This window comes from Lissotriton vulgaris, chromosome 6 (genome assembly GCF_964263255.1).
Source record: "Lissotriton vulgaris chromosome 6, aLisVul1.2, whole genome shotgun sequence".
Lineage (NCBI taxonomy): Eukaryota > Metazoa > Chordata > Amphibia > Caudata > Salamandridae > Lissotriton > Lissotriton vulgaris.
This window is the reverse complement of record NC_141694.1, coordinates 161,065,846-161,091,062: the sequence shown is the minus strand read 5'-3', so window position 1 is coordinate 161,091,062 and position 25,217 is coordinate 161,065,846. Positions and strand designations below refer to the sequence as shown.

General features: G+C 43.0%; 1 protein-coding gene across 1 annotated transcript in view; it reads right to left on the bottom strand.

Moving 5' to 3' along the window:
* The window catches only part of PKHD1 (PKHD1 ciliary IPT domain containing fibrocystin/polyductin), a 2,083,594-nt gene that overhangs the window by 1,979,059 nt on the left and 79,318 nt on the right, over positions 1-25,217 (bottom strand). The window contains exon 3 of the mRNA XM_086926200.1: positions 516-593. Within this exon, the coding sequence (XP_086782326.1) occupies positions 516-593 (78 nt within the window). The remainder of the gene's footprint in view (positions 1-515; positions 594-25,217) is intronic.

Sequence of the window (25,217 nt, the reverse complement as noted above, 5' to 3'; positions counted from 1 at the left end):
CGATCCCACAAGTGTCTAAGCTTGACCTGGCAAGATCTGGGAACTGAAACGAAAGATCCTTTTGGCATTTGCTTAAATGGAATTAACCGACCGGGGCTTTTTTTTTTTCCCCTGGTCCAATGATTATGCTGCTGTGGTTTACTTCCCCCACTTGTGCCTGTACTAAGGTTGGAATCCCAGGTATAATGGCAGTATTTTCCATGTCTATTTGGTTTCGATTCGCAGGTCTTGGAATATGCCTTTGTTTGCTGAAGGGTGACGAAACAGGAATATCATATAACCCTTGCCAGTTACATTCTGAGACAGCGCAAAGGATTCAATAAACCTGTTATATATGAAACCATGGTGGAAAATGAGGACCCAAACAAATTAAAAATTAAAAAAAAATTAAAAAAAGAAGTTGGGAGGAGTGAGAATCTCAAACCTGTGACTCAGGACAAACATTTGGGTTAGACAGTATTCTGATACAGAAGTGTACCATTAAAAGGATGTATACGACTTTCTCAACAACTTACCGTCCAATATTATTTTGATCCATGTCCCGCCAGCAATGCTGCCCTCAGATGGTTCTATGTAAAACCTCCAGGGTGACACTAAAGATAAGAAGATAGTTATATCACGTTACCAAAGAGTATATCTTTTAGAGAACATTTACACAAGTACACATACTCGGTGCTAGGGAAGGACAACTGCAAGTTATTTCATTAGATTGTTTTTTCATTTGTTAATTTTTCCATATTTTCCTGGCTTGTACCATCATATTTAGTGGGCCATTGTTAGTAGTCTGATGATTTTTCTTTAGCTTTGCAAGATGTGGCTAAAGGGAATTGATCAAGTTAGAAATATAGCCCAACCCATTCTTTTAAGTTTGCCTTATTTTACAAACCACAGATGTATGTATGAGTAATGGTGTGGCTAGGATGGGGTCTGGTGGGAGAACAAGTGAGGTCAGGGCCCCATTTGTAATTACTCAACGTCCGCTCCCCCCTTGTGCCCCACCAGTAGGTGGCAGCTGCACCTGGCAAAAACAGGCACTGCCTCCTAAGCCTAGAAACAACATTGTTGTTCCTGTTGACATTTTACTTACCCTTTCATTCCCTAGGAGTATTTGCTTTTTCCAGGATGTTGGCTTTCTGTTGTTTTTTTACCTGCAATATATTACTACTGTATCGTGTACACTGAGTAAAATGACGCTTCTATTTACCTGTGCGAGTTGAGGTCGTAGTGGGTTTTTATATGGAGAGATGTGAATTTCAGGCGCAGGCACATTTCTCAAACTGTCTGTCACAGGGTCATGAAGGGGTCCTGAATAAATGTTCATCTGATTCTTGGCACAGAGCAAGGGTCAGGTGTGTCAATTGTAACTGTGATCCTATGCGCAATCATGGGAAGGAGGTACACAGCTGTTCAAATACTGGCAGGGCAAACGTTTAAAGAAAATGCAGTGCTGAAGGGTGAATGGTTGTGCTGTCTGTGGGGGGTGTTTAAGTGAAAGAGATTCAAAAAATTACATTATGGTTCTGGAGGCTTAGTGGACTAATGCATCCACTGAGGAGCCCTGTGTTTGACCTCATGGTCACAGGTTCAAATCCTGGCTGGTCCACTCAGCTTTTCATCTTTCTGAGAACAAGAAAATGAGTGCCATTGAGTTGGGTAACATTAGACATCCATTATTCAGTGCCCAAATTCCCATGGGTGTATGTGTGCTTTACAAATACACGTCATGCAGAAGGGAGTGACAAGAGGGTGCTGAGAGGAAAAAGATGAGGTATGATATGATTAGAATTCCTGTTTTCAGTTTCTATTTTTGGTAAATTCTGTTTTTTTTTTCACTGTTTTCAAGTAATTTCAATACCTGAAAAAAACAGTGGTTTTCAGTGGTTACTACAGAAACCGTGTTTTTCTGGCATTTATGGAACATTTTGCTTTTATTATTGCTTGCTTTCTGCACTGATAGCGTATGGTTTATATACAGTGTAAATATAGTGTAAATGATGTCAAATTTGCAAGTTAAACTTATTGTAGTACACCATACAATACTTCTTCAGTGAGTCTTTGGTCATGTGCGCTCTCTCGTTTTTCCTTCCCATGTAAACTTCTGTGAAAAGGCCCTCTCAACATTGGCACTTGAGATGGTCAACCCCAAAACAGCCAGTACACAATTTGATAACTCTGGCCGCTGACATAGCTTGCCATGCCAATACTGGTTCACTTGAAGATTACGATTCTCAGGGCACGTTCTGCAACATTTGCGCAGATCTAGGCACTTGTGCCCTCTGAGTTATTGAAGGGGTAAAAAATAAAGCAGCACTTTTGAAAATATGGAGGAAATTCCCCTTTACGGAAGGGATCTAGAACAGAGTACCACAGTGAAGTTTCAAGGACTTCAAATGACATCTGTGGTGAAGGGACATTTCTATGCATCATTGCAAGTCATTTCTCATACATTGTAAAATAAAAGTTACTGAATTACCATTGCTTTGCTTACCAAGTGGCAAGCACTCTAACATGGAACATGTTGCAGTGCCAAAGTCACTAAAGGTGCCGCCTAGCCTACTCTCAAGGAGATGTTCCCCATCTACACCAATTATGCTGGACACTTGGCAGACAAGGGTGTTTTCAGACTTTAGTTTTTTTAAATTATGTCCACTACAGCAGTTATGTTTTCCTGTAAAAATCTAAGAATGCAGTAGAGTGTACTTTTTTCGCATCACTATCAAGATTTGACCAAAGATCCATTTCTTGCCTTTAGCATCATCATTCAGCAAAAAGTATATAAACGGTAGCCACACGGATAATATAGTATTCATAGCCCCTTGGACTGAGAACCATCAGCTAATGGACACAATTGGAATGACTCCTTCTTTGATGCCACACAAAGCACAAAATTATAAATATTTGCGTTTTAGTTCCTGTGCATAGGAAAACAGTGCACCAGAATGGACTAAAAAGTCAACAGCATTTCTCATTAACTATGAAGATTGTAAAGATGCTATTAGCTTGCCATCTAACAAGTGGCAAGGATCTCTTACAGGGAAGCACTTCAGCTCAGGTATTAATTGTGATAGGTCATCACACAACTTTTTCATATATGTAGCTGAATCACTGCAAATACAAACAATATCACTCCGATCTTTGTTGAACTTGGAAAGAACCTTTTTTGCAGAGCATTCCAAGTGACACTGTGTTCCATGTTTTCCAAAAGTCTGGAGTCATGTTTCAACCACTATCCCAGATGCTTGGTGATAGCGCTCTTTTCACATATACTTGTCACTATACCTTGCATTGAATGTTTAAAGTCTGAAGTGTTGACAATACGCCTGCTGTCAATACTGACTCACTAGAAACTGGGGGTGTAGTGTAGTTCTTATTTTCCCAATAGGCTCTGCACATTGGAATAACATAAACAGCAGTGTAGACGTAGGACTGAAGTCATCTAGGTCTCTACTGACTATGTTAACTTAATTTAGGTTTGGGCCAGCTAGCTCAGAGGTCACTGGAAACTTTCTTGAATGAATAGGGAGGGATAAGCTTCCCTGGCTCAAACAAGAAGGGATTCAGTTTCTGACAACCGCATAAACATGACTACTTTGCTCCCTCAGAATAAGAGTGTATCTCTAGAGTCGTGTGAAAACAATAGTCAGCTACTTCACTCAGTCAGCAGTGCATACTTAGTTTCACCAGAGTGCAGAGAAATAGAGAGACAGGAGTTTTCAATAAAAGGTGTTATTTATTGAGCAGTCTTCTTCCTCATGCAAGAGAAATGAATTGCCACAATTGCAATACTTAAAGTAAAGTAAAGTGCGTGCAGTAAAAGTAGTATTATGAAATATTACTGTAAAAGCATTGATATGGTTTCTTAGGCATATGGTACTTTAAAATGGATAAAATATATACATACATAAAAACATTGACTAACGTACTCAACTGGTGCTTCTAACTAAGCCTACCCCAGTGTACCTGACCTAAGCCGAATGCTTGGGAAGGGAAGAGTAATTAGCAGTGTAAGTTAAGTTGGTTAAGATTATTTTGCCAAGAATCTGCATCAAGAATTCTCTTAAGGGTTTAGTCAGCTCCGTACCTTGGTAATAGAATGTGGGAGGTCTGGTATCTCTTTCCTCAGGACTCGATATCCCAGCAACCCGCAAGGGTAGGCTGGAAACACCGGAGCTGGATTTTCTCGGCTGGAGAAAAAGACAGCGTCTCTCTCAGTGCGTCAAACAGGAGGGTGGCTTTCGTGGGCTCTTGCATCTGCTGGGCTCTCGGGCAAGTAGATGGCCGCTCTGCTCCAAACCACCGTGTGTTTGCTTAAGGCAACTGTTGGTATTTTATACCTGGAAGGTGCCGGGTTTGACGTAACGGTGGACAGAAGACGTCACTAGGAACTAACAGTTCTTTCTGGTCTTCAGGAGTTCTTGTTTAAATCAAAACAAAAGCAGGGGGGATTTCCCGGGCTCCTGGAGGCTTGGTTTGTTTAAAGAACGCGTTGTGCTTTTTTGGAGTCGATGGGAGTAGCTGTGCTGTGCTTTGGACTGCATGGGCTATTAGGGAATATGGATCTGATTCTTATGCCTTTATCAGGATATTATTGATTATATTTCAACAATAGAAGAGAGGTCAGGTCAGTCATCAGACTGCCATGGATCTGGAGCAAATGATAGAAGGGTAACAATCACTCTATTTGAGTAGGAAGGCCCTCACACACCGACCTAGTCAGTGTCATGCTTCATCATCGGGCCCCACCGAAGAGACCGAGTGCCTCTTCGGTGTGCTTCGACGCCAGAAAGACTGCGGAGCTGGTCGTGTCGGGAGGGCGTGTTGTGAGTGAAAATTCCTTAAAAGTGTCTAAGAGGGTATCAAAAAAACTTTTTAATGAGTGATCCCTAAGACACAGGTAAGTGGTATATGTGTCTGAATTTACGTGCCAAGGTTGTTAGGATTTGGTTAAATTCAGCTAGATACCACAGAGTAAAATTAAATCAGTCAACATGTTTCTGCCGTACTAGTGGTATATATTCACCAAGGCATTCTTCAGGACTATACCCCGGCGGTATGGACACTCTAATAGTCCACCCTGACCTGGGGACGTGAAAGTGAAAAAGAAAAGGTGAAAAAAGTGCTTAAAAATAGAAGAGCTTGATGCTCATTCTACGAAAAAGCCCCAAAATCAGGGGTGTCTCAGCACCTGTGGAGAGAGAATGAACAAACAAACACATATAGACATACATATATTTAGTATATGCTATTGTCAATTATCATAGTGCTCCATATATGGTGGCAAACAATGGTGTGCACACAATAAACGCTATTTTATGCACCATCCAAGTAGCCCTTGGGGATGTAGTAGCGTTAAACACTGGGAGGTGAAGTGCTAGAAGTGGTTTAAAACTACAATTGTAGAGGGGGGGAGGATAAAAACACTGTATGAATTCTCCTTATAGGAGGGATCAATAGACCAAAGGTCGGTGACCCCCCTAAGATGGTAAGTATGGGTGGTATCTCACTTTAAAACGGGGCGCTACTAGCACCATGGGTCTCGGGAGGAGGATTGGAGCGCGCCTGGCACATCCTGAAAAGGAAGAGAGTTAGATGGCATTGCTTTCAGAGCGTTCAAGTACTTAGCTTATGGCGATCGGAATAACCGTCCTGCTGGAAATGAGAACTCATGCCCTCAGCGCTCACAACCCGCGTCTTAACCTTTAAGAATCCTCAGAACCGGACCCCGACGATGGAGAGCGGGGCCGGCGAGTGAGTATAAATGCGCTGTGTTTGTGTTTCAGCGCGTGATTCCGGGTTGGGCGTGTCCCGCTCGAAAGCGAGGCTTGGAGCGCGTACGCCCATATGGTCGCGGCGCAGTCCGATTCCCAAGTGAGGCTTGAATCCAAAAGCCTATCACACGCCGGCCTGTCAAAGTGTTGCCGGGCGAGTGTTTCATTGATGGAAATGGGGCCGTTTTTTGTAAACACAGAATAGAATCACAGCGCTCCTGTGATATGTGTAAAACGGCAATATTACAAAGAAAATAGAGTTAACTGCACATATTTTTTGTCAACATGGAAAAAAGAGAGAAATCACAGCGCTCCTGTGATATGGAAAAAAAGGGGGGAGAGGGGTTTAAAAAAATAGGCAATGGGTCGCTGAAACCACACATTTTTAGCATTAAGTTGTTAAATACACACATTGTTATTAACAGGGAAAACAGAGAAATTAAGAGGGAATTTATGTTTTAGTTTACAGACACGGTTTAAGGAATATGGTGTTCAGGGCCCAGGTCAGGGGTTCATGACAGGACTGTATTCCAGGGTATGTCGTCATTAAGGCCATTGATGTTAGTCCCTAGACGATACACCCAACGCTGTTCTTTTTCGAACAGTCTGTTTTGTACATTCCTTGTGCCATCAATTGTTTCGATGACAGTCCATCTCATGTCATTGGTAGTATGATTATTGTCCAGGAAATGGCGGCTCAATTTAGTTGTTGCTTTTTTGCACCTTATGTTGCTCCGGTGCTCGCAGATGCGTTGTTTGACCTTTCTTGTGGTCATACCTACGTAACGGAGCTGGCAGGGACAGGTAATTAGATAGATCACGTTTATTGAGTTACAATTCGTGTGTTCACATTGGGTCCACACTTTACCTTCTTCCAGTGACAATGTTTTGGTAGCCTGTGTTAAGTGACACACACTACAGTCCGAGCAGGGGTAGTGCCCGGTGATTTTTGGTAGACCCCAAGAATTCGTCACTGACGGTGTTGTATTTGGTGGTTTCTCCTTCGGGCGAGTGTGAACCAGTGCATCTCTCAGACTACGCCCTTTCTTGAACGAAAAAAGGGGTTTTTCCCAATCCTTTTTCAAGGTTTTCACAATATTCCAGTGTTTGTTGATGCTTTTTTTCATAACGTTTGAGAGACTGCTATATGTGGTGACACAAGTGAGTGGGATTTGGTCTGAAATGTTGGTTTTTTCCTCGAGGAGTGCCTCCCTCGGTTGGTTTTTTGCTCTTTTGAACCCCTTGTTTAGGGTAGATGCAGGATAGCCTCTATTTTGTAGTTTTTTTGTGAGGTTAGCTGATTGATCTTTGAAGTCCGTGGTAGTGCTACAGTTCCTTCTTAACCTGAGATATTGTCCGTAAGGAAGGTTTTCCTTCAAAGGACGGGGGTGGAAACTACTGACTTCCAGGAGGTTATTCTTCACGGTTGGTTTATTGTGGGTTTTGGTGGTAAGTATCGTTCCACTGACTGAAATGACCACATCTAGGAACACAATGTTTGTTTTGCTCGTAGTGCTGGTGAACCTCAGATTCTGGTCAAGGGTGTTGATCCATGTCAGGAAATTTTCGAGGTCACTGTTACTGCCACTCCAGGTGAGCAAAATGTCGTCAATGTAACGCTTCCATAGAAGCATTGACGATGAAAAGGTTGCATTGGGTGGCAGAATATGCTTGGCTTCAAAGTCAGCTACATACAGCCCGGCCACACTAGGCACGAAAGTACTGCCCATAGATGTACCTGAGCATTGGAGGTATAATTGATCTTTGAAGGAGAAGAAGTTCTCTTTTAATGCTATGGTAGCACAGTCAATGATGAACTTTTTTGGTGTCTGGTACTGCCAAACAGTAGAGTCAAGTACCTTAGTGAGGACTTCGATGGTGTCGTCCTGTGGGATACTTGTGTAGAGGCTTTCTACATCTAGTGTCACGAGGGTGATTGAATTTTCAGGGAATGTGATCTCCGCTAGTAGTCGTAGCAAGCATTTAGTGTCTTTCAGGTACGTCGGTGTAGACTGTACCAAAGGCTTTAGAAAGTAGTCACAGAACTGTGATAGAGGCTCTAAAAGTGAACCAATCCCAGAAACAATTGGTCGTCCAGGGGGCGGTAGTCTGTTCTTGTGCATTTTTGGCAACGTATAAAAGTAGGGTATAACGCTACTTGTGTTGTTCAGAAATGCCGCTTCGTTCTTGGACAAGTGGTCTTGCTCCTCTGCTTGTTTAGCCAGGGACGTTATCCTTTTAGCAAGGTCAGCAGTGGGGTCTGATGTAAGTCGGATGTAATTTCTAGCATCCCCAAGTAGATTATTACAGATGTTCTCATAATCGGTTGTATTCTGGATAACAATCCCTCCGCCCTTATCTGCAGGCTTTATAGTTATGGAGGTATTGTTCTATAGTTGGTGTAATGCTTGGAATTCAGCAGTACTGAAATTCCCAAATATTTTTGGGTTCTGGCAATTCTCTAAATCTTTGAAGACGGCTTGCTCAAAGGCGGTTATGGCTGCTGGTATAGTGTGGGGAGGGGGGATGAAAGTGGAACTAGGTCGTAGTCCCGTGTCGCCCTTCCTCACTGACTCCATTGGGTCCGTTTTTCCATCAAAGAACGCTTTCAATTTCAGTTTGCGGAAGAAGCCAGCAAGTTCACAATGCAACTTGAATTTGTCAGGTTTTGCTGTAGGTACAAAACCTAAGCCTTTCTCTAATACTTTGGTTTCCATGGGGGTTAGTGTTCTTGTAGATAGATTAGTCACTAGAGTCATACTCCGCTCGTGCCCGGCTGTTGGTTGCTCCGGGTGTGGTTCGCTACTGAGTCGTCCTCTTGCCAGGATACTCTGGTGTTGCCTCTCCTTTTGCCTCGGCCTCTCAAACCGCTCTCTAAAAAAGGCTGTCTGTATTGCTGTTGAAAGTTAGCCAGGGGCATGAAACCTGGGTTCCAGCCCATGAATGGATAGGGTGGATGCTGAAAGGCATAAGGATGTGTGCCCATCCCCATTTGTGGAGGGTACCATTGTTGGTGGTTACCTTGATTGCCATGCCCACCTCTATTGTTCCTATGGCCACGGTTTCCTCTTCTCTTTGTTTGTTTGAAAGAGTTATTGCTGGAGCCGCTGCTATTGGATGAATCGTCGTCTGAGTAATCAGAGTTGTTAGCATTGCGTGCCGGTGGGGCAAACGTAGCAGCAGAATAGGGGTATACCTTTTCGAATTCAAACTTCTTTTGGTCCTTTTGAAGTTTTGTGGCTTTCGATTGCATCAAGTTATCTTTGTATTCATTCATTTCTTTGTTTAGTTCATCGAGCCGTTTTTTATAGCCGGTGATTCGAAATGAGACACAGTCTCTCTGATTTCTACCATAAGGGATTCTGAGAGTCTTAATGCTGTCTTTATTATTAAGACCATCCAGTCGCGTGTGCAATGCCACGCGATCATTGCCCAGTCCTTTCTAAAGGCAGCATCATTGAGAAAGATGCGCGGGGCATTTGTTACCAACAGACCTTTTGGGGCTGAATTAGATGTTAGATAGCCCTTAAGGATCGTGCCATGAAGAATAGTGCGTATATGCTCTTTCTTTTTCTCTGATGAGTTTTCCCATTCTGCTGTGTTGGCTATTGCTTGTGATATGTGTGGATCTGCAAAGATGGTAGCATCTGACATCAACTCCTCGATTTCAGCCTCAGAGTATGTCAGACCCAGGTTCGCCATAGTGAGATATCAGTTTTTGGAGATAAAAAGGTCAAGCAAAGATAAGGGGTTGTTGTTATCTTGCTTGGAGTAAAAAAGCTCTCACAGCTGTGCGCTGCTATGATATATATCAACAAAGGGAGAGATAGGGAGAGTCGAGGACACTCTCTTAATCCCCGGTTAAATGTATTTCAACAATAGAAGAGAGGTCTGGTCAGTCATCAGACTGCCATGGATCTGGAGCAAATGATAGAAGGGTAACAATCACTCTATTTGAGTAGGAAGGCCCTCACACACCGACCTAGTCAGTGTCATGCTTCATCATCGGGCCCCACCGAAGAGACCGAGTGCCTCTTCGGTGTGCTTCGACGCCAGAAAGACTGCGGAGCTGGTCGTGTCGGGAGGGCGTGTTGTGAGTGAAAATTCCTTAAAAGTGTCTAAGAGGGTATCAAAAAAACTTTTTAATGAGTGATCCCTAAGACACAGGTAAGTGGTATATGTGTCTGAATTTACGTGCCAAGGTTGTTAGGATTTGGTTAAATTCAGCTAGATACCACAGAGTAAAATTAAATCAGTCAACATGTTTCTGCCGTACTAGTGGTATATATTCACCAAGGCATTCTTCAGGACTATACCCCGGCGGTATGGACACTCTAATAGTCCACCCTGACCTGGGGACGTGAAAGTGAAAAAGAAAAGGTGAAAAAAGTGCCTAAAAATAGAAGAGCTTGATGCTCATTCTACGAAAAAGCCCCAAAATCAGGGGTGTCTCAGCACCTGTGGAGAGAGAATGAACAAACAAACACATATAGACATACATATATTTAGTATATGCTATTGTCAATTATCATAGTGCTCCATATATGGTGGCAAACAATGGTGTGCACACAATAAACGCTATTTTATGCACCATCCAAGTAGCCCTTGGGGATGTAGTAGCGTTAAACACTGGGAGGTGAAGTGCTAGAAGTGGTTTAAAACTACAATTGTAGAGGGGGGGAGGATAAAAACACTGTATGAATTCTCCTTATAGGAGGGATCAATAGACCAAAGGTCGGTGACCCCCCTAAGATGGTAAGTATGGGTGGTATCTCACTTTAAAACGGGGCGCTACTAGCACCATGGGTCTCGGGAGGAGGATTGGAGCGCGCCTGGCACATCCTGAAAAGGAAGAGAGTTAGATGGCATTGCTTTCAGAGCATTCAAGTACTTAGCTTATGGCGATCGGAATAACCGTCCTGCTGGAAATGAGAACTCACGCCCTCAGCGCTCACAACCCGCGTCTTAACCTTTAAGAATCCTCAGAACCGGACCCCGACGATGGAGAGCGGGGCCGGCGAGTGAGTATAAATGCGCTGTGTTTGTGTTTCAGCTCGTGATTCCGGGTTGGGCGTGTCACGCTCGAAAGCGAGGCTTGGAGCGCGTACGCCCATATGGGCGGGGCGCAGTCCGATTCCCAAGTGAGGCTTGAATCCAAAAGCCTATCACACGCCGGCCTGTCAAAGTGTTGCCGGGCGAGTGTTTCATTGATGGAAATGGGGCCGTTTTTTGTAAACACAGAATAGAATCACAGCGCTCCTGTGATATGTGTAAAACGGCAATATTACAAAGAAAATAGAGTTAACTGCACATATTTTTTGTCAACATGGAAAAAAGAGAGAAATCACAGCGCTCCTGTGATATGGAAAAAAAGGGGGGAGAGGGGTTTAAAAAAAGGCAATGGGTCGCTGAAACCACACATTTTTAGCATTAAGTTGTTAAATACACACATTGTTATTAACAGGGAAAACAGAGAAATTAAGAGGGCATTTATGTTTTAGTTTACAGACACGGTTTAAGGAATATGGTGTTCAGGGCCCAGGTCAGGGGTTCATGACAGGACTGTATTCCAGGGTATGTCGTCATTAAGGCCATTGATGTTAGTCCCTAGACGATACACCCAACGCTGTTCTTTTTCGAACAGTCTGTTTTGTACATTCCTTGTGCCATCAATTGTTTCGATGACAGTCCATCTCATGTCATTGGTAGTATGATTATTGTCCAGGAAATGGCGGCTCAATTTAGTTGTTGCTTTTTTGCACCTTATGTTGCTCCGGTGCTCGCAGATGCGTTGTTTGACCTTTCTTGTGGTCATACCTACGTAACGGAGCTGGCAGGGACAGGTAATTAGATAGATCACGTTTATTGAGTTACAATTTGTGTGTTCACGTTGGGTCCACACTTTACCTTCTTCCAGTGACAATGTTTTGGTAGCCTGTGTTAAGTGACACACACTACAGTCCGAGTAGGGGTAGTACCCGGTGATTTTTGGTAGACCCCAAGAAGTTGTCACTGACGGTGTTGTATTTGGTGGTTTCTCCTTCGGGCGAGTGTGAACCAGTGCATCTCTCAGACTACGCCCTTTCTTGAAAAAAAAAATAGGTTTTTCCCAATCCTTTTTCAAGGTTTTCACAATATTCCAGTGTTTGTTGATGCTTTTTTTCATAACGTTTGAGAGACTGCTATATGTGGTGACACAAGTGAGTGGGATTTGGTCTGAAATGTTGGTTTTTTCCTCGAGGAGTGCCTCCCTCGGTTGGTTTTTTGCTCTTTTGAACCCCTTGTTTAGGGTAGATGCAGGATAGCCTCTATTTTGTAGTTTTTTTGTGAGGTTAGCTGATTGATCTTTGAAGTCCGTGGTAGTGCTACAGTTCCTTCTTAACCTGAGATATTGTCCGTAAGGAAGGTTTTCCTTCAAAGGACGGGGGTGGAAACTACTGAATTCCAGGAGGTTATTCTTCGCGGTTGGTTTATTGTGGGTTTTGGTGGTAAGTATCGTTCCACTGACTGAAATGACCACATCTAGGAACACAATGTTTGTTTTGCTCGTAGTGCTGGTGAACCTCAGATTCTGGTCAAGGGTGTTGATCCATGTCAGGAAATTTTCGAGGTCACTGTTACTGCCAGTCCAGATGAGCAAAATGTCGTCAATGTAACGCTTCCATAGAAGCATTGACAATGAAAAGGTTGCATTGGGTGGCAGAATATGCTTGGCTTCAAAGTCAGCTACATACAGCCCGGCCACACTAGGCGCGAAAGTACTGCCCATAGATGTACCTGAGCATTGGAGGTGTAATTGATCTTTGAAGGAGAAGAAGTTCTCTTTTAATGCTATGGTAGCACAGTCAATGATGAACTTTTTTGGTGTCTGGTACTGCCAAACAGTAGAGTCAAGTACCTTAGTGAGGACTTAGATGGTGTCGTCCTGTGGGATAATTGTGTAGAGGCTTTCTACATCTAGTGTCACGAGGGTGATTGAATTTTCAGGGAATGTGATCTCCGCTAGTAGTCGTAGCAAGCTTTTAGTGTCTTTCAGGTACGTCGGTGTAGACTGTACCAAAGGCTTTAGAAAGTAGTCACAGAACTGTGATAGAGGCTCTAAAAGTGAACCAATCCCAGAAACAATTGGTCGTCCAGGGGGCGGTAGTCTGTTCTTGTGCATTTTTGGCAACGTATAAAAGTAGGGTATAACGCTACTTGTGTTGTTCAGAAATGCCGCTTCGTTCTTGGACAAGTGGTCTTGCTCCTCTGCTTGTTTAACCAGGGACGTTATCCTTTTAGCAAGGTCAGCAGTGGGGTCTGATGTAAGTCGGATGTAATTTCTAGCATCCCCAAGTAGATTATTACAGATGTTCTCATAATCGGTTGTATTCTGGATAACAATCCCTCCGCCCTTATCTGCAGGCTTTATAGTTATGGAGGTATCGTTCTGTAGTTGGTGTAATGCTTGGAATTCAGCAGTACTGAAATTCCCAAATATTTTTGGGTTCTGGCAATTCTCTAAATCTTTGAAGACGGCTTGCTCAAAGGCGGTTATGGCCGCTGGTATGGTGTGGGGAGGGGGGATGAAAGTGGAACTAGGTCTTAGTCCCGTGTCGCCCTTTGCCGTTTTACACATATCACAGGAGCGCTGTGATTCTATTCTGTGTTTACAAAAAACGGCCCCATTTCCATCAATGAAACACTCGCCCGGCAACACTTTGACAGGCCGGCGTGTGATAGGCTTTTGGATTCAAGCCTCACTTGGGAATCGGACTGCGCCCCGCCCATATGGGCGTACGCGCTCCAAGCCTCGCTTTCGAGTGGGACACGCCCAACCCGGAATCACGCGCTGAAACACAAACACAGCGCATTTATACTCACTCGCCGGCCCCGCTCTCCATCGTCGGGGTCCGGTTCTGAGGATTCTTAAAGGTTAAGACGCGGGTTGTGAGCGCTGAGGGCGTGAGTTCTCATTTCCAGCAGGACGGTTATTCCGATCGCCATAAGCTAAGTACTTGAACGCTCTGAAAGCAATGCCATCTAACTCTCTTCCTTTTCAGGATGTGCCAGGCGCGCTCCAATCCTCCTCCCGAGACCCATGGTGCTAGTAGCGCCCCGTTTTAAAGTGAGATACCACCCATACTTACCATCTTAGGGGGGTCACCGACCTTTGGTCTATTGATCCCTCCTATAAGGAGAATTCATACAGTGTTTTTATCCTCCCCCCTCTACAATTGTAGTTTTAAACCACTTCTAGCACTTCACCTCCCAGTGTTTAACGCTACTACATCCCCAAGGGCTACTTGGATGGTGCATAAAATAGCGTTTATTGTGTGCACACCATTGTTTGCCACCATATATGGAGCACTATGATAATTGACAATAGCATATACTAAATATATGTATGTCTATATGTGTTTGTTTGTTCATTCTCTCTCCACAGGTGCTGAGACACCCCTGATTTTGGGGCTTTTTCGTAGAATGAGCATCAAGCTCTTCTATTTTTAAGCACTTTTTTCACCTTTTCTTTTTCACTTTCACGTCCCCAGGTCAGGGTGGACTATTAGAGTGTCCATACCGCCGGGGTATAGTCCTGAAGAATGCCTTGGTGAATATATACCACTAGTACGGCAGAAACATGTTGACTGATTTAATTTTACTCTGTGGTATCTAGCTGAATTTAACCAAATCCTAACAACCTTAGCACGTAAATTCAGACACATATACCACTTACCTGTGTCTTAGGGATCACTCATTAAAAAGTTTTTTTGATACCCTCTTAGACACTTTTAAGGAATTTTCACTCACAACACGCCCTCCCGACACGACCAGCTCCGCAGTCTTTCTGGCGTCGAAGCACACCGAAGAGGCACTCGGTCTCTTCGGTGGGGCCCGATGATGAAGCATGACACTGACTAGGTCGGTGTGTGAGGGCCTTCCTACTCAAATAGAGTGATTGTTACCCTTCTATCATTTGCTCCAGATCCATGGCAGTCTGATGACTGACCAGACCTCTCTTCTATTGTTGAAATACATTTAACCGGGGATTAAGAGAGTGTCCTCGACTCTCCCTATCTCTCCCTTTGTTGATATATATCATAGCAGCGCACAGCTGTGAGAGCTTTTTTACTCAAAGCAAGATAACAACAACCCCTTATCTTTGCTTGACCTTTTTATCTCCAAAAACTGATATCTCACTATGGCGAACCTGGGTCTGACATACTCTGAGGCTGAAATCGAGGAGTTGATGTCAGATGCTACCATCTTTGCAGATCCACACATATCACAAGCAATAGCCAACACAGCAGAATGGGAAAACTTATCAGAGAAAAAGAAAGAGCATATACGCACTATTCTTCATGGCACGATCCTTAAGGGCTATCTAACATCTAATTCAGCCCCAAAAGGTCTGTTGGTAACAAATGCCCCGCGCATCTTTCTCAATGATGCTGCCTTTAGAAAGGACTGGGCAATGATCGCGTGGCATTGCACACGCGACTGGATGGTCTTAATAATAAAGACAGCATTAAGACTCTCAGAATCCCTTATGGTAGAAATCAGAGAGACTGAGTCTCATTTCAAAGCCACAATCACCGGCTATAAAAAACGGCTCGATGAACTAAACAAAAAAATGAATGAATACAAAGATAACTTGATGCAATCGAAAGCCACAAAACTTCAAAAGGACCAAAAGAAGTTTGAATTCGAAAAGGTATACCCCTATTCTGCTGCTACGTTTACCCCACCGGCACGCAATGCTAACAACTCTGATTACTCAGACGACGATTCATCCAATAGCAGCGGCTCCAGCAATAACTCTTTCAAACTAACAAAGAGAAGAGGAAACCGTGGCAATAGGAACAATAGAGGTGGGCATGGCAATCAAGGTAACCACCAACAATGGTACCCTCCACAAATGGGGATGGGCACACATCCTTATGCCTTTCAGCAGCCACCCTAACCATTCATGGGCTGGAACCCAGGTTTTATGCCCCCGGCTAACTTTCAACAGCAATACAGACAGCCTTTTTTAGAGAGCGGTCGGAGAGGCCGAGGCAAAAGGAGAGGCAACACCAGAGTATCCTGGCAAGAGGACGACTCAGTAGCGAACCACACCCGGAGCAACCAACAGCCGGGCACGAGCGGAGTATGAGTCTAGTGACTAATCTATCTACAAGAACACTAACCCCCATGGAAACCAAAGTATTAGAGAAAGGCTTAGGTTTTGTACCTACAGCAAAACCTGACAAATTCAAGTTGTATTGTGAACTTTCTGGCTTCTTCCGCAAACTGAAATTGAAAGCGTTCTTTGACGGAAAAACGGACCCAATGGAGTCAGTGAGGAAGGGCGACACGGGACTAAGACCTAGTTCCACTTTCATCCCCCCTCCCCACACTATACCAGCGGCCATAACCGCCTTTGAGCAAGCCGTCTTCAAAGATTTAGAGAATTGCCAGAACCCAAAAATATTTGGGAATTTCAGTACTGCTGAATTCCAAGCATTACACCAACTACAGAACGATACCTCCATAACTATAAAGCCTGCAGATAAGGGCGGAGGGATTTTTATCCAGAATACAACCGATTATGAGAACATCTGTAATAATCTACTTGGGGATGCTAGAAATTACATCCGACTTACATCAGACCCCACTGCTGACCTTGCTAAAAGGATAACGTCCCTGCTTAAACAAGCAGAGGAGCAAGACCACTTGTCCAAGAACGAAGCGGCATTTCTGAACAACACAAGTAGCGTTATACCCTACTTTTATACGTTGCCAAAAATGCACAAGAATAGACTACCGCCCCCTGGACGACCAATTGTTTCTGGGATTGGTTCACTTTTAGAGCCTCTATCACAGTTCTGTGACTACTTTCTAAAGCCTTTGGTACAGTCTACACCGACGTACCTGAAAGACACTAAAAGCTTGCTACGACTACTAGCGGAGATCACATTCCCTGAAAATTCAATCACCCTCGTGACACTAGATGTAGAAAGCCTCTACACAAATATCCCACAGGACGACACCATCGAAGTCCTCACTAAGGTACTTGACTCTACTGTTTGGCAGTACCAGACACCAAAAAAGTTCATCATTGACTGTGCTACCATAGCATTAAAAGAGAACTTCTTCTCCTTCAAAGATCAATTATACCTCCAATGCTCAGGTACATCTATGGGCAGTACTTTCGCGCCTAGTGTGGACGGGCTGTATGTAGCTGACTTTGAAGCCAAGCATATTCTGCCACCCAATGAAACCTTTTCATCGTCAATGCTTCTATGGAAGCGTTACATTGACGACATTTTGCTCATCTGGACTGGCAGTAACAGTGACCTCGAAAATTTCCTGACATGGATCAACACCCTTGACCAGAATCTGAGGTTCACCAGCACTACGAGCAAAACAAACATTGTGTTCCTTGATGTGGTCATTTCAGTCAGTGGAACGATACTTACCACCAAAACCCACAATAAACCAACCGCGAAGAATAACCTCCTGGAATTCAGTAGTTTCCACCCCCGTCCTTTGAAGGAAAACCTTCCTTACGGACAATATCTCAGGTTAAGAAGGAACTGTAGCAGTACCACGGACTACAAAGATCAATCAGCTAACCTCACAAAAAAACTACAAAATAGAGGCTATCCTGCATCTACCCTAAACAAGGGGTTCAAAAGAGCAAAAAACCAACCGAGGGAGGCACTCCTCGAGGAAAAAAACAACATTTCAGACCAAATCCCACTCACTTGTGTCACCACATATAGCAGTCTCTCAAACGTTATGAAAAAAAGCATCAACAAACACTGGAATATTGTGAAAACCTTAAAAAAGGATTGGGAAAAAACCCTTTTTTCGTTCAAGAAAGGGCGTAGTCTGAGAGATGCACTGGTTCACACTCGCCCGAAGGAGAAACCACCAAATACAACACCGTCAGTGACGACTTCTTGGGGTCTACCAAAAATCACCGGGCACTACCCCTGCTCGGACTGTAGTGTGTGTCACTTAACACAGGCTTTCAAAACATTGTCACTGGAAGAAGGTGAAGTGTGGACCCAACGTGAACACACGAATTGTAACTCAATAAACGTGATCTATCTAATTACCTGTCCCTGCCAGCTCCGTTACGTAGGTATGACCACAAGAAAGGTCAAACAACGCATCTGCGAGCACCGGAGCAACATAAGGTGCAAAAAAGCAACAACTAAATTGAGCTGCCATTTCCTGGACAATAATCATACTACCAATGACATGAGATGGACTGTCATCGAAACAATTGATGGCACAAGGAATGTACAAAACAGACTGTTCGAAAAAGAACAGCGTTGGGTGTATCGTCTAGGGACTAACATCAATGGCCTTAATGATGACATACCCTGGAATACAGTCCTGTCATGAACCCCTGAACTGGGCCCTGAACACCATATTCCTTAAACCGTGTCTGTAAACGAAAACATAAATGCCCTCTTAATTTCTCTGTTTTCCCTGTTAATAACAATGTGTGTATTTAACAACTTAATGCTGAAAATGTGTGGTTTCAGCGACCCATTGCCTTTTTTTAAACGCCTCTCCCCCCTCTTTTTCCATATCACAGGAGCGCTGTGATTTCTCTCTTTTTTCCATGTTGACAAAAAATATGTGCAGTTAACTCTATTTTCTTTGTAATATTGCCGTTTTACACATATCACAGGAGCGCTGTGATTCTATTCTGTGTTTACAAAAAACGGCCCCATTTCCATCAATGAAACACTCGCCCAGCAACACTTTGACAGGCCGGCGTGTGATAGGCTTTTGGATTCAAGCCTCACTTGGGAATCGGACTGCGCCCCGCCCATATGGGCGTACGCGCTCCAAGCCTCGCTTTCGAGCGGGACACGCCCAACCCGGAATCACGCGCTGAAACACAAACACAGCGCATTTATACTCACTCGCCGGCCCCGCTCTCCATCGTCGGGGTCCGGTTCTGAGGATTCTTAAAGGTTAAGACGCGGGTTGGGAGCGCTGAGGGCGTGAGTTCTCATTTCCAGCAGGACGGTTATTCCGATCGCCATAAGCTAAGTTCTTGAACGCTCTGAAAGCAATGCCATCTAACTCTCTTCCTTTTCAGGATGTGCCAGGCGCGCTCCAATCCTCCTCCCGAGACCCATGGTGCTAGTAGCGCCCCGTTTTAAAGTGAGATACCACCCATACTTACCATCTTAGGGGGGTCACCGACCTTTGGTCTATTGATCCCTCCTATAAGGAGAATTTATACAGTGTTTTTATCCTCCCCCCCTCTACAATTGTAGTTTTAAACCACTTCTAGCACTTCACCTCCCAGTGTTTAACGCTACTACATCCCCAAGGGCTACTTGGATGGTGCATAAAATAGCGTTTATTGTGTGCACACCATTGTTTGCCACCATATATGGAGCACTATGATAATTGACAATAGCATATACTAAATATATGTATGTCTATATGTGTTTGTTTGTTCATTCTCTCTCCACAGGTGCTGAGACACCCCTGATTTTGGGGCTTTTTCGTAGAATGAGCATCAAGCTCTTCTATTTTTAAGCACTTTTTTCACCTTTTCTTTTTCACTTTCACGTCCCCAGGTCAGGGTGGACTATTAGAGTGTCCATACCGCCGGGGTATAGTCCTGAAGAATGCCTTGGTGAATATATACCACTAGTACGGCAGAAACATGTTGACTGATTTAATTTTACTCTGTGGTATCTAGCTGAATTTAACCAAATCCTAACAACCTTGGCACGTAAATTCAGACACATATACCACTTACCTGTGTCTTAGGGATCACTCATTAAAAAGTTTTTTTGATACCCTCTTAGACACTTTTAAGGAATTTTCACTCACAACACGCCCTCCCGACACGACCAGCTCCGCAGTCTTTCTGGCGTCGAAGCACACCGAAGAGGCACTCGGTCTCTTCGGTGGGGCCCGATGATGAAGCATGACACTGACTAGGTCGGTGTGTGATGGCCTTCCTACTCAAATAGAGTGATTGTTACCCTTCTATCATTTGCTCCAGATCCATGGCAGTCTGATTACTGACCAGACCTCTCTTCTATTGTTGAAATACATTTAACCGGGGATTAAGAGAGTGTCCTCGACTCTCCCTATCTCTCCCTTTGTTGATATATATTATTGATTATAACCTCACAAGGGCATAAATCGGGAATATCGAATTAGGGTCCTAGATATAAACACGATAAACACTCCACGGATTGATGTCCATCATTACTAAAAAACTAAGCAATAGTAAACATTCAACGATGCATGTGTGTTTTCCGACCCACCCCAAAATACATATTTCGCATTTGAAATGCTATAAGGTAAATACACGAAAATTAGTGTTGATACTGTATGCTTTTCAAGCAGGGTCAGCATTCAGATAAATGCATATATATATCAGTTGAATGAATTGCGAAAATTACACATGAAATGGCTCTAAATACAGAAAAGAAGGTCGAGACCATTTCATCACATATTTATACAAATTGCTGTATATGTGCTAGAGGGTGAGGTAAAATATTGTCTCTAGTATCCTAAAAATAGAAGCTCTGTTCTCTAAGAATAGTTCTACTTTAAGCAGAGTACCAAGTGCCAAAAAAAAGGTAAATATTTTGAAAAATGGGCAAAAATAATTTCGCTTTCAGGGGAAAATGAGTTCCAAATATTTTCTGTAGCTTTGTTTATCAAAAACTGAAGGCCGAATTCAGAGTTCAGGGAACGCTGTGTGCTCATTGTTTTTATTAAGAGTTATTCTTGTTGATTGGAGAGAACATTATTTCAGACAGACCCGCAAAAGTTTGGTCTACCACATTAGGTGAAAGTTCGACCAAGTTCGAAAATACTGCAACTGTGCAGTTCTCTGCGTGATTGCTATCATCGATGGTTGGATCAGCAATGCTCACAGAAGGCTGCACCTGTTTGGTGCTGCTTTCCTCTCATACTTCACCGCCACCTATTCGTAGTGGTGAAGTCTCAACGAATGCCGTCATCAGAATCGGTAGCCGCTGGGGACAACACGATGCATGAGTCGTTACTGGACCTAGCAAAGTATCGATATCCATTGGTACTGCTGATTGTAGTGTAAGACAGACGTCCAACACGCATTCTTCTCCGCATAGCAGACATCGAACCACAGGTATGATGCAATCTTGCCAGATCGGTCTGAATGAAAGAAACCAGGATGTACTCAGATCTCTTAGCCGGGCCAATCCGAGGACCTTAGTGATACGGTCTCGGTATCGTATTGCTAGGATCGTTTCTTCCATCATTGCTAGAGTCTTGTCTGTGGATTGGCTTGCCATATCGGTACAAAAGGAGCAAAAATAAAATTCCTGCCATGAGTCCCAAGATTAAGGGTAGGCCGCCAAAGACAGAATGGACAAAATTCGGGAAGATGCCCAGAACTGTTTCAAAGGGTGCTAACAGTCCCGAATAAATTGCCTTAAATACATGTGCGATGCCACTGGTATCAGACATGTTTAAGATTTGGCTTAGTATTTCTACGAAATGCACGGGGCAATTTGTCGATAAAAGGGAATGTATCTCTGCCGATGTCCTTGCCACTTGCAGGTCATACATTTCTTTTGATGACGTTAAAGGCACAGTTGTCTGTAAAAGAATAGACTTCATTCTGCTATCAATTCGAATAGAAGAGATATTCAACCGAGGCCATAACGCAGCCCCCATATCTGGATTGCTGTGTGGATACAATACTTGCATACAGCAAACAGCCCTGGAAGTTTCAGTTGTCAGATAGGCTTTTCCTGGCAGCATGCCACAACAGCTGTGGTAACTTATTAAAACGTAACTGCCGTAAGGAAATGGTCTAAAAAATGGCTCTATCCGTATTGCAGGCATGCCATGCAGTTGACATGAAAGGTTATTTGAAGACCCTTCGCAGGCTCCATACAAATTAATACCTTGACACAGAAGTGTACCGCTTAGTGATTTTTTAAAATTTTTACCACTAAGAAATACCTCCTTGTTCCCTTCACTATAACATCTGTGTGTATAAGGTAAATCCCAGGTTGATTTGATGTATTCTTTACCCAACCTTTCATACTGGCCTGCAGGTATATACTCTTGACAGTATTTAAACTGGAAAGTTGTTATCGGAATTGTAATCGTTCCATGTATTATCCATTCAATGACAGGTCTCTCTGGAGTTTTTCAATGCTCAGAATCGTATAGTCTGCTCCTTTTTGTGCCAAACTGATTTGTTTATCAGTAAGGTTAAAGATACCCAATAATGACGTTGTGTTGATTAAACGCCATGGTACGTAGCCTGAACACAGATTTTGCAACGTCCAACCAAGCTGTACAATAGAACGTAATTGAGACTGACCATGTTGTAACATTAGTAAGTCCTGCTCTATTATATCAAAAGCAGATGATACAATGCTGTCCAGTGAATATATTCTGGAGGACAGAGTCGTTAACCCATAGTCCACAACAGAAAGGGATTTTTCCAAATTTATACGATCAATTTCTCGTATTTTTTCTGCTGTCGTAATTTGCATTACTTTCCATGCTCGTTGTACGCAGCGTATATACCGGCCGCTAGGAAACGTTTTTGACGCTGTTTGCGTGGTCCCATTATGATATCACGCAAGTCAGCACCGTCTTTAAGTAAAGTCAAGTTTTGCTTAATTTCAGCCAGTGTGGATTTCTCTAGCCACTCAAGGCATAGTTTCCCTACCCTGTATGTTGTAACTATCCCTGGATGTTGTATCTGGGAGTATCTAGGGTCTGGTCTGGTCATTTTGAACCCCTGTGTTTTGTTCAGGAATCTATCTTGACAGTTATTTGTGTCTGTTGGCCAGATCAACCACTTTTTCCAATCAGGATGTGTTCTGTTTTGGTGTAAAATATGGGATACGTCTATCTCCACATCTGTAGTGCTGTCACTATCAGTTATGGGTTTCGGAATAGACGGAGTATTTAAATCTTTTATCTTAGCTAGGCCAAGACAAGTAGTTTGTTGAATTGTGTCATTCAAGAATATCATTTGTTCTGGGATCATGCAGGCCCTAAATAATGCTTCTAGGAGTTGTACTTGCCAATATTTGGAACCCCAGATCGTTTTTGTTTCAATTGTGTTTTTCTAAAATTTGAAACCAAATGTAGACATTTTGTCATAAAATTTTTCAGAATAAATTAGTTTAGTATTTGTCAACATTGTTTGCATTCCTGTTCTACTTAACATTTTGAAATAAAACGTTTCTGGATCACTGTTATTAAACCCTGAGAAGTATTGGAATTTCTCATAAAATGTTTTCGAAATGCCTTTTGGTGGAGTTGGACAGTGTTCCCACTGGTTATAAGATAAAACATTTCTAGGCTGAGCAGTTTTATGCAAATAGTGATCACCATAATGGTTGTAACAGTATAACTCTTCATAATTCGATGAACCCTGTAAGTAATCATGTTCTTTAAATGTGGCTGACATTACTAAATCTGACATCATATTATTAATGTTTTCAAAGTCCCAGTCATCAGAGAAGGTGTCACAAAGTCACTTAATGAAACCTTGAACTGGTGTGGATACTTCAAGAGCTCAACTGGGCCAAAAATGTCATAATCAGTTCTGTCCCATGCTACCCCACCGGGTATTAGTTTGGCTGAGATGTTTACAGATGTTAGTTCTCTTTTCTCGATGTGAGAGGATGTGTGAGGCTTTAGGACCAAGTTGATGTTCTGACTTGCTGTGTCCATTGTACTATATTTTTCATCAATTAATTTTCCCAAACAGAAAACCATGATGAGCCAAAGCAGGAGAGTAAGTACACCTAACACAATCCAAAATTCAATCCATGGTGAAATCAGATATGTTTCTTTTAGTTGGTGAAAAAGTTCGATTACTTTGTCGTTGAAAGTTTTTGTTGGAGGCGTTTCTTCATGCTCGTTTGGATCTTCAGAGAAGTCGTCGAAATTGATGAAATAGCCAGATGCAGTTCTGTCAATTGTTGGAATTTTTCCAGATTTTCATTTGCTTTTGCATTTTTCATTGTTTCATTAGCATAGTCAGAAGCTACATCATTGTAGACTGGTGTTTCTTGACGAACTCTCGTTATTTGGGTTTCAAGAGGCACTATTTCCATGGCATTATTGCATAGTCCTTTGTTATTCACTGCAGGTTTATCAAATGTGATTAGTCTCTCAGAATGAGCCTCTTGGATTGTAGCAAATTTCGGTACTCTGCTATTTCTTGGGAGTCCACCTGGCCTACTACTTATTATTGGCACATGATTTTGGTTTTACCAGGTCGATGGATACAACTCTGTTCTCCCTTTTACCAGCAAGGGGCGGTAGTACAACTGATCTTGTTCCGCTGATAGCTAAGACAGGTACTGCTTTTCTGTAAGAAGGCCCAAATTCCTTCTTTACCGCGATCTTTTCTCTGACCAGATCCCCAATCTTTGGAATCCAGACAGGTCTTGCTGGGACAGGTGGTTTTTCTTCAGTGGCTGTTGGCTGTAGTTTCAACTTTATGTTACTCAGGTTTTTTCTTGTTTCATTTAAATCCTGTAAAACAGCCAAACGATCTTTGATATCAAAGGATTTCTCTTCTACCACCGAAGTATGACTATCAAGATCCTGAATAAGCATTCTAGTCCAGAACAATAGTTCGTATGGAGTGAGACCTTTTAGAGAATTTCTTGGCAGATTATTAAGTCTACGTTGGACACTTGTTAAATGTTTGACCCACCCATCACCCGAACCTAATACCCTCGCAGTTATAGATTGCTTTATGTCCCGGTTTTTTCTTTCCACAACTGCATTTCCCTCTGGATGGAAGGGAGAAGAGTACCGCAATGAGATGCCCATGCTGTTCATGGCCTCTTTGTAAGCTTCAGAGCTAAACGCAGGACCCTGATCAGAATGTAGCATGCCAATTGCGTATGTGCCGATAAAGACTCGCAAATCTTTTATAACTGTCCTGGCGTCAGCCGAGAGTTGGGGCCACATCCAAATGAATCTCGTACAGGAATCCACTGCGACCATGATATATTTATAGTTGCCATCCCTTTGTAAGGGACCACAGTGGTCCAGGTAAACACATGCTAATGGTTTATCTGAGATTAGCAGGGGCATCTGTGCTGGTCGTTTTACTGTTGATACTTTCATTCTTTGGCATATTTCGCATTCTAGAACATAGTTCTTAGTTTCCTTCCTAATACCCGGCCACCAATATCTCTGTTTTAATAATGATGTTGTGGCGGAAATACCAGCATGTGCAGAAGCTAACCCTTTGTGTGCCGCTGAAATGAGTCCTAATCTGTGTTCCATGTATGGAATTGCTCTATCCCCCACTCCAGGGATTCGAGCAAATGGAACATTGTTTGCATCAGTTATGTTACTCATACATAACTGATGTATGAGTACTTTACTGGAAAGCCTTTCAGGAGTGTTTTTCTGTCATCTTTTACTGACGCACTGACAGCTTGTAGTATG